General features: G+C 33.3%; 2 protein-coding genes across 2 annotated transcripts in view; both read right to left on the bottom strand.

The window, feature by feature from the left end:
- LOC107574311 (transcription factor E2-alpha-like) overlaps positions 1 to 2,995 on the bottom strand; it is a 28,005-nt gene extending 25,010 nt beyond the window's left edge. The window contains exons 1-3 of the mRNA XM_016260755.1: positions 2,908 to 2,995; positions 1,237 to 1,268; positions 1,042 to 1,150 (exon numbers count right to left, since the gene is read on the bottom strand). Of these exons, the coding sequence (XP_016116241.1) occupies positions 1,042 to 1,150; positions 1,237 to 1,268; positions 2,908 to 2,995 (229 nt within the window). The remainder of the gene's footprint in view (positions 1 to 1,041; positions 1,151 to 1,236; positions 1,269 to 2,907) is intronic.
- A 61-nt stretch (positions 2,996 to 3,056) lies between these two features.
- LOC107574313 (transcription factor E2-alpha-like) overlaps positions 3,057 to 10,718 on the bottom strand; it is an 18,445-nt gene continuing 10,783 nt past the window's right edge. The window contains exon 4 of the mRNA XM_016260757.1: positions 3,057 to 3,229. Coding sequence (XP_016116243.1) covers positions 3,087 to 3,229 — 143 coding nt within the window. The 3' untranslated portion in view covers positions 3,057 to 3,086. The remainder of the gene's footprint in view (positions 3,230 to 10,718) is intronic.

Below are 10,718 nucleotides of genomic sequence, written 5' to 3'. Positions count from 1 at the left end.
TGTGTGAGAGAGTGTGTGTGTGTGTGAGAGAGAGAGTGTGTGTGTTTGTGTGTGTGTGAAAGAGAGTGTGTGTGTTTGTGTGCGTGTGTGAGAGAGAGAGTGTGTGTGTGTTTGTGTGCACGTGTGTGAGAGAGTGTCTGTGTGTGTGTGCCTGTATGTGTGTGTGTGCGCGCGCAACCATCTCAAGGATGATCAGAAGAAATGGACAGCACCTGAGTTAAATATATGAGTGTCACAGCAAAGGGTCTGAATACTTAGGACCATGTGAAATTTCAGTTTTTCTTTTTTAATAAATCTGCAAAAATGTCAACAATTCTGTGTTTTTCTGTCAATATGGGGTGCAGTGTGTACATTGAGGAAAAAAAAATAACTTAAATGATTTTAGCAAATGGCTGCAATATAACAAAGAGTGAAAAATTTAAGGGGGTCTGAATACTTTCCATACCCACTGTGTATATATATATATATATATATATTGTTTTTTCTCTATACTGGTCAATCAAAATTTCTCTAAACTGGCCTTTTAAAAAATATATTTTTCATTTCTATTTCGATGCATTCACCAACAAAATTACTCCACTCACTCCAGAATGATGTATTCATTATATATCTTGAATAGCTATTTATCTGGTGAAAAATTCCTGTATTTTTCAATACATGAAAAACAGAAAAACAAGTGTTTATTTTGCAGCTGTCTGTATATCGTCGCACTTATTAGACATCTCTTCCTGTCTAAGCGAGCGGTTCTCGGCTACAATGAACTAGGAAATCTGTTTTATACAATTATACAGTTTAAATCTATTATAAAGCGGAGAGTTCCGGTGCTTGATTCTGATTGGCTGAGCCGCGTTCGAAGCTGTTGTAAATGACGCTACAAAGTAACACACACCTTTGTTTACGTTTGTGTGTTGCTCTGAAACCACTTTGTAGCAACCACAACTGTTTCTGAGGAGCTACATTGTTTGGTGGAAGAATACTGTTTTTATTAATATCATTACACTTTATTTGCTTCGTTTTATTTTGTGAAACCTTGCTACTCACCTATGCTGGAGTCGGCGAGCCTCCGGCGGTGAGGACTGTAGAACTGAGAAGAGACTTTCATTCCCGGAGGAGAAAGGCCATCGCTAATATCAGCGGGCAAGAGCTGCGGCTAAACACAAATAACAGAGAGTTCGGTGAAGACGGACTGGAGGATGAAACCCAAAACTGCTCAACTACTTAAAAACAGCTCATTACCTGTGTAACGGGGTATCCTCTTTCAGATTTCCCTGCAAAAGACACCAGAAACTCTTATATTGAGCCAAACAGATCAAGTATTACACTTGGCTGAATATGTTGTTGTTGAGATGTTTGTGCTGCTGAGAAATCTAGAACTGCACTGAACACGCCAACATGAAGCATCATCTGCAACGCTTTTAACCTCCGTAACGCGCCGCATATCTGAGCGAAACATGATTCTTGATGAGAAAAGACAGGAATAGATTTTATCCTTCTGAAACTGATTGAATAAAGTTAGTCTGGTTTGAGTTCATGTTGCCTTTAAATACAATAACAGAGCTATATAACTAGGTATTATTAAACTAACATTACAACAAATGAATGCATTAAAAATTCTCCAGTTTGATTAAATTATTTTAATTTATACTTAAATGTAAAAAATTATATATATATATATACAGTGGGTACAGAAAGTATTCAGACCCCCTTACATTTTTCACTCTTTGTTATATATACACACACATACATACACATACACGGTTATTATAGTAAACAAACAATAAAAAAACTATTGCAACAAAATAAACATTAACTGAAATTAAATAAAACATTTTTAAAAATTATTGTTTTCAGCTAGTTGCCAACATTCTTATATTTTTTTATTTAACCTGAAGTACTAAAATAGCTAAAACCAAAACTATTACATAAAAATAAAAAAAACTGTAAGACAAAAATTTAAATGAGAAATACATTAAATGATATATGTACAGTGGGTACGGAAAGTATTCAGACCCCCTTAAATTTTTCACTCTTTGTTATATTGCAGCCATTTGCTAAAATCATTTATATATATATATATATATATATATATATATATATATATATATACACACACACACACACACACACACACACACACACAGTGTATACATATTATATCTCTATTAAACTTATTCTCTCTCTCTCATATATATATATATATATATACACACACACAATTTATTTACATTTTATAATAAATTATATTTAAATGTAAAAAATTACACTTAAAATTACATTATTAAAGAATATAATTTAATATAAATTTAATATATTAAGTTAAAGCTATACATTATTTACATTATTAAAAAATATATAATATTTACATTTCTATATTTCTATTAATTAAAATAAATTTCCTGTTACATTTATATTTTTTAAACGATTTTTTTTTACTGAATATATATATATATATATATATATATATATATATATATATATATATATATATATTTTAAAATACAGTATATTAAAAGTATATTTTTTATCATTATAGCATATTAAAAATATACTTAAAATTATATATATATATATATATATATAAACAAACATTTATTCAAATATAAAGTACATATATAAAATCTGTTTTTTCACATCAATGAAAAAGACTTTCCAATAAAGCAGAGGGGGAAAAAATCCTGTTTAGTATTAAAGTTCAAAAAGAAATGGTCATGTAAAATGTTGGCTCCTTGACTAAAATTACAGGCTGCTTGTTTATGAGCAAAATAGGTCACGGAGAGAATAGGACACATCGTTCACACACGTGATGCGTCTAACATTCATGAACTCTGACAGGTGAGAGATCGGAGCTAGACACGGCAGGTAAACATGAGCATCGCTAAAAACGGCCGGCTAATTTTACCAACTGACCTACAAACACACGTCTGCTGACCTTCCCATCTACAGCTACACGCCAGTCTGCTTTAAACAAACCCTCACAAGTCAAAATAAGAGACATCCTGAAGTGGACTAGATATCTGCTCCAGTCGGGTGTGTTTCCTTTAGGGATTACGGTCTGATGGGAACAGCAAAGCATGAACAGACAGACTTCACTCATTTATGAATTTCGTCAGAGTCTGCGTGCGCTTTAGACAGCGTGATGTATGTGTGTGTTTTCGTACCCGTGCACCAAATGCGGGACCGTTCGCTTCTCCTGAAGCCCAAGAGCCGGAGCCACTTCTTTCATCTAAACCTGAAAAACAAACGAATAGCGTCAATACTTACTAAGAACTAGATATGCACTGATATTGAAATGATGGCTGATAACCAATAATCATGAATTTGACATTATACATGTATGCTGTTTTATCTACACTAATGTTCAAAAACAAGAATTTGTATGTTTTTGAAAGAGTCTCTTCTGCTCATCAAGGCTGCACTTATATGTTCAGAAATACAGTCAAAAATTTGAAATAATATTACAATGTAATATAACTGTTCTCTATGTGAATATCTGTTAAACTGTAATGTATTTCTGTGATGCGCAGCTGTATTTTCAGCATCATTCCTCCAGTCTTCAGTGTCACATGATCTTCAGAAATCAGTATAATATGCTGAGAAACATTTCTGATTATCAGTGTTGATTTTTTTTATCACCTTTAAAGTTGTCCAAATTAAGTTCTTAGCAATGCATATTACTAATCAAAAATTAAGTTTTGATATATTTACGGTAGGAAATTTACAAAATATCTTCATGGAACATGATCTTTACTTAATATCCTAATGATTTTTGGCATAAAAGAAAAATGTATAATTTTGACCCATACAATGTATTGTTGGCTATTGCTACAAATATCCCCCAGCGACTTAACACTGCTTTTGTGCTGCAGGGTCACAAATGTCACCGACGCAAAGCACAAAGGCTAGAAATCTTGCGAACGGAAGACTTTTAAAGATCGACGGTGCAGAAATTTCCAGAAAACAGTCTCCCCCTTAACGCTCGCAAGCATCTCTGGAGAGAAGCAGCTTAATTGTGCACTGATTTGCATAATTGTGCATATTAATGAGGGCTCTGCTTATGAATATTCATAATTTTTGTTTTGTTGTCTAATTAAAAAGGGGGAAGGGGGGCAATCATGACAGCGCTGGCGACGGAGTGGAACAGGAGTACGGCGGACGAGTGAATTACGACTCGAGAGCCATTGCCGTGTGTCAGCAAATTCAATAAAATGTCAAGGGACGACGCAGCAGCGCACACACACCACCGACGGAGCAGAACCTGCAAAACAGGAAAGAATTATTCAAGCACTGCCGAGACGAGCTGCTCGCACACAATGAGGACGGAAAGTGCATTAAGAACGGCGTTTGTAACAATGACTGGACTTCCTGTGGCCAGCTGGAGGATTGCATTCGAAGGTTCAGCTGCGAAACCTTGTGAGGTTCCTACTGAGACGGCATCCACAGAATGACCTCGCGGACAACATTATAAATGCTTTTATTTCATTCACAACAGAAAAAGGAAAAAACTTTATAAACAGTACAACACAGAAAATAAAAAACAACAATGCAACATTAAAAATGAGTATGAATATATGAATCATAGATAATAATTTGGAGATCTGCTATAGATTAAATTGAGTATGTTATATAAATAAAATATTAATATAATGTTATATATATATATATTTTGTTTATTTGCAAAAAACGATAACTTTCAACTATTCCAAGTAATATCAATCAAACTGCAGTTGGGTTGTTTTGATTAAGTAACAATAACTTAAACAAATACAGGTAATTTACTAAATTAAAGTTAATTGAAAGTGTTTTTTTTTCATATTAAAAGTTTATTTTATAGCAAAAGCAGATAACTCCAACAGTCGTTTTTTGGTAAAAGCATATAACTCCACATTTCAGGTTTTAGAGTTTAAAACACACTGGTTTAATCTTTGTAATCTCCTCAGATGATAATGTAGACGCCTGACAAACGTTGTTGTTGTTGTTGTGATCATAAACCGTATGGATGTGATTACACGCAATACACACAGCTTTTCCCTCACTATTGTAAAGCACTGCTTTTGCAAGCTTCCGTGAAAACGTTTCAGCTATTATTTTCCTTTTTCGCCTGAAGAAGATATCACAGCTTCATCAAGTTCGTCGAAATTATCCATCCTCGATCACTTTTAGTCAGCTTTGACAAAACTCCTCTCAGCTAGCACGTCTTTTCAAAATGAAAGTAGCCTTGTCACCTGACCTGAATACAGCGGTATTCATGAAATGGACTTATCGGCTTCTGTTCAAAAACAACAAGGGCACTTGTCGGCTTCTGCAGTAAAACGTAAACTTGCGATGCCTTGAAAGTGGACAAGTGGCGTTTATCAGTTTTTGCAAATTAACTCTTCATATATATAATATATTAACCAATATAATACAAAAAACTAAATATATATATTATATATATATATATATATATATATATATATTACGTGTGTTATTCAATTATTTTTAAGTGAACGCTTGAGGATTAACGGAATCAAAAAGCAAAAATATGCATTTAAATATCAATATTAGCTTAAATGCATCTAATATCAACTGATAAGCTACAAAATAAATAAACAATTAAATGCATTATTTAAACTTTTAGATGGATCACGATTAAGGTAATCAAATAGGCAGAAACTTATTAATATTAGATTATATATATATATATATATAAATATTAATTAATATGCAATGCAAAAATAGTTAAACATGTAATTATCAATATTGGCTTATATGCATCCAATATGCTACAAAATGAATTAAAATTAAATAAAGTGTGTTATTAAATTATTAGACTAACTAAGTGAATGCTTGATTACTGTTAAGGTAACCAAAATATAAAAATAGGCAGTTAAATATCAATATTAGCTTATGCGTATATGTATATATATATGTATATATATATATATATATACACCCACACACATACAATATTAACTGACATGCTACAAAATAAAGATTAAATTAAGTATTAAGATAAATTATTAGATTACCTTAACCGTCCTCAAGAATTAATTTAATCAAAATGTAAACACGGGCAGTTGAATATCAATATTGGCTAAAATATATCCAATATTAATCGATATGCTACAAAATGAATAGATTAAATTAAGTGCTTTATTAAATTAACTTTAAGTGAATGCTTGATGACAGTTAAGGTAATGAAAAAGTAAAAACAGGCAATTAAATCAATATTAGCGTATATATATCCAATATTATCGGATATGCTACAAAAATAAAGATTGTGCGCGTTACATGATTTGATTAATTTCAAAAGTCATCAAGCGTTCACTTAAGGTAATCAAAATGTAAAAACAGGCAGTTTAATATCAATATTATAATATATATATCCAATATTAATCAACACGCTACAAAATAACTACAATAATCAATTTTTAAACCAGTATATTGTGCATCCCTAGATAGGATGCTGCCGATGTAGGCAGTGAAAGGCAAGGCAGCTCACTAGTTTTGGGTAATGTTAAGCAAGAGGCCTTAGAGACACCATTTCAGAGGAGCAGCGAGTTATTACGTCTCAATAAAACTATGAAGACTTTTTTCACATAAGGTGAACAGACGAATCATTCACAATGAGACCAAGAATGTGTATTAATAGCAGTAAGTTTGGTCAGTTTTGATCCTGATCATGAGATTTTGAGATAGAGGGAAGTGAGATTGGTATTTACAGCGATCCGTGGCGGGTGGGAGAGAAAGACAGAGATGAAAGACAGCTAATACTGTGAAATACGGCGCGAGAAACAACAGGAGGGTGATGACATATCAGCACAGTATGACAAAAAACTCAAAAATAGAGGTGATCCATATTCATAAGCGCACTGAATATTCACTCTAATTAACAGAACTGATTTCTGAAAATCATTCAGAAAAAGCCCTTTTCCTCTCCAGACGGCCAGAAAAATCTCTTTACATTAACAGCGAACGGCTGGAGTTATGAGACATTCCCCTCCGCACCTGAATAAACAAAACTTTGCTCCGTGGGCCCAATAAAAAGCATCTGCTGCGTGTTTGAGCGTCTAATGGTTACAGCTGACCTCTCCAAATCACAACCACGCTTTTGTACACCGCAAACAGGTAGAGCCGGCCGACGTGCACGATCTCAGAACAACTATCAAACAAATCAGATCAAAGTTTAGAAATGTTGTGCTATTTGTCTAAATTCCAGCTCGTCTCACTCGGTCTCGTAAAACACTCCTGAAGGAGTTCAGATGCATGATGTTCACTTGTTAGAGAAGGAAAAGCAGCAATGATTTAAAAACGAATGATTTCTTTCAATCAGAGGAATCTCAGGTGAACTCAAAATGTTTAAATGAATAAACAAAACATAAAATAGCAAAAATAATAATGATGATGATAATAATCAAAACGTCCACAAATGTATACAGACAATGATTCACAGAAAATAACAAAACTTCAACAAATGAGACACAGACACTATAAAAAAAATTATCTAAATGACTTTTTAAACAAAGGGGGAAAAAAAAGTGCATTTTGTATCAAAGAAACCTAGACATTTGTCAGTGAGAGCAGGTTGTAGTTCTTCATTTATGAGCAGATGAATCACGGCAGTCGAGAGTCATGTTGTGTCATCCGGAGCTACACGCTAATTACACGCCACAATAGAGGCGTTAGACAAGCGTTTCTGTCCCGAGGGGATCGTGAGCTCAGAGTGACTCAGGACACATACATTCACACACAAAGACACCACAGCTGTAATTATGAGGAGAGAAACGCCGAACCGAACGAGTCACACTTGAGTCACGGGCTACAAGGGTCCCAGATCATCAAAACACTGCGTTCAGAAGATACAGTCTCTGAAACAAACACGATTTATTACTAGTTCTCACTCCATGTGACTCAGAAGCATATCTCGGGTTATTTTTATTTAGTCTGCATAACAAAAGTCTTAGAGTATATAGTATTGGTCTTGTTATTTAGGGGTATATTGCATATATGTGACCCTGGAGCACAAAATCAGTCATAAGGATAAATTTTTCGAAATTGAGATTTATGCATCATCTGAAAGCTGAATAGATAAGCTTTCATTGATGTGTGGTTTGTTAGGATAGCACAATATTTGGCTGAGATACAACTATTTGAAAATCTGGAATCTGAGGGTGCAAAAAAAATCTAAATATTGAGAAAATCATCTTTAAAGTTGTTCAGATGAAGTTCTTAGCAATGCATATTACTAATCAAACATTAAGTTTTGATATATTTACAGTAGGAAATTTACTAAATATCTTCATGGAACATGATCTTTACTTAATATCCTAATGATTTTTGGCATAAAAGAAAAATGTATAATTTTGACCCATACAATGTATTGTTGGCTATTGCTACAAATATACCCCAGCGACTTAACACTGCTTTTGTGCTCCAGGCTCACATATACAATATGTGCAAAGATTTAGGTGACAGAAATACAAGAAATGCAGTTAAAGCCATTGTAAGAACATGATCTTTACTTAATATCCTAATGATTTTTGGCATAAAAGAGAAATGTATAATTGTGACCCATACAATGTATTGTTGGCTATTGCTACAAATATCCCCCAGCGACTTAACACTGCTTTTGTGCTGCAGGGACACATATACAATATGTGCAAAGATTTAGGTGACAGAAAAACAAGAAATGCAGTTAAAGCCATTGTAAGCTGTTAATTTGACAAGTTAAAATTTCTTTTAGTGTTCATTCAGCAAAAACTGAACCCCAAAAAAAAAAGTGTATTTTTTTATTTTTTTAACAGTATTTTAATTCTTGCATTGAACATTTTCAATCAGTCAAAATGATGAGTCAAAATAGTCATTTCAAAGCAAATACATAAACAGAAACTTAAAAAAAAAAAAAGCTTATAAATATGAAAGTAAACATTTAAGGTCAAAGGATTCAGCTGACAAAAAAAATGTTTAGGAATCCCTGGACTGTAAACAACAGTATTTACCATAAATATTTTAAAGCATGTAATATGCCAGGCAAAAACATCCACAAATGTGAAAACATGACAACAAAAATTTTTTTCATTCATATGCATATCTCAGGTTATTTTTATTTAGTCTGCATATCAAAAGTCTTAGAGTATATAGTATTGGTCTTCTTATTTAGGGATGGGCGGTATCTTGCATATATACAATATGTGATGAATTTAGTGATATAAAATCAAGAAACACAGTGAATATTGATATAAGCTGTTAATTTGACAAGTTAAAATTTCCTATGGATTTCTCTTAGTGTTCATTTAGCAAAAACTGAAGAAATTTTTTTTACAGTATTGCATTGAATATTTTCAATCAGTATTGCAATAACAGCTGTGTGGCCTAAATGATAAAAATATTAAAGTAAATATTTAAGGTCAAAGGATTCAGCTGACAAAAAAACATTTAGGAATCCCTGGACTGTAAACAACAGTATTTACCATAAATAATTTTAAAGCATGTAAAATGCCAGGCAAAAACATCCACAAATGTGAAAACATGACAAAAAAAAACATGAATTATTACTAGTTCTCACTCATATGCATATCTCTGGTTATTTGAATTTAGTCTGCATTTCAAAAGCCTTAGAGTACAAAATATCGGCTCGGCCATATTTAATATTTACAATATGTGATATAAAAATCAAGAAATGCTGTGAAAATTTATATAATTTGACAAGTTAAAATTTCCTATGGATTTCTCTTAGTGTTCATTTAGCAAAAACTTTATTGCTTTCTACAGTATTTTGCTCCTTGCATTGAACATTTTCAATCAGCTGTTTGGCCTCGATGATGAGTCAAAGGAAAAACATGAACTCGTCTGCTGAATGTTGTCAAGAGGCTGACATTTTCTTCGCTGCACATGATGATTTTTCTTTCCTATTCATCAAAACTCTTTGCATTTCTCTGTATTTTTAACACAAGTTCTGCTGTTATAAATATCTCACTTATTCTCAGTTTCAGGTACTCAGTAAATGAAACTGTGGCCAGTGACAGGCCTCCTCAAACTTCAGATCAAATCCTACTTCTTGCTGCACCTTTGTGCCAAAAAACAGGATTAAACTCACACTCAAATCAACACAGAATGTCAAACAATCGAGTAATAAATTACGAAGCACAAACACTGGGCAGGACGTTTCCCTCGCAATTCAAAGTCTCAAAAAAGAAAGCATGTGGTTTTAGTCTTTGATGAGCAGATACGTCCCGGCTGGATTCAGTCATAACACTCATATTCTCTCAATCAGCGCGCTGGGAGTGCCGTGCTGAAACCATACGCTTCTCCACATGGCATCTATTGCGTTATGAAGAACTTTTGTCCTTTGCGTGAAGGATTGTGCTGATCGGACAAAGATACCAACCGTCTCACTTAGAGGAGAACACAAACACTAGATTAAACCAAAAACCAGAGTGAATAAATGGCGAGAGAACTTTCATGGCTGGGTAAAACATATCGATATCTCGATAATAATCGATTCTCATTTTTATGGAACGATATTGATTCTTAAATCCCAAGAATCGATTATTCTAGCCTGTTTTCAGTTAATGGACGGAACGTTGAAGGGCACTTCCCATCTAATATATCTCTTATAAGCATTGTGCTTTGGTACTTTTAATATGAAACAAAGTATCAGATTTCAAATTCTGTCCAATGTATTGCAGTATTAGAATAAATGCCGTTTTGGCGCTGTTTAATGTGGAGTGACAGATCGC

This window comes from Sinocyclocheilus grahami, unplaced genomic scaffold (assembly GCF_001515645.1).
Source record: "Sinocyclocheilus grahami isolate Dianchi unplaced genomic scaffold, SAMN03320097.WGS_v1.1 scaffold2180.1, whole genome shotgun sequence".
NCBI lineage: Eukaryota > Metazoa > Chordata > Actinopteri > Cypriniformes > Cyprinidae > Sinocyclocheilus > Sinocyclocheilus grahami.
Note: the sequence above shows the minus strand (reverse complement) of the source record. Positions and strands in the feature narration are given on the sequence as shown.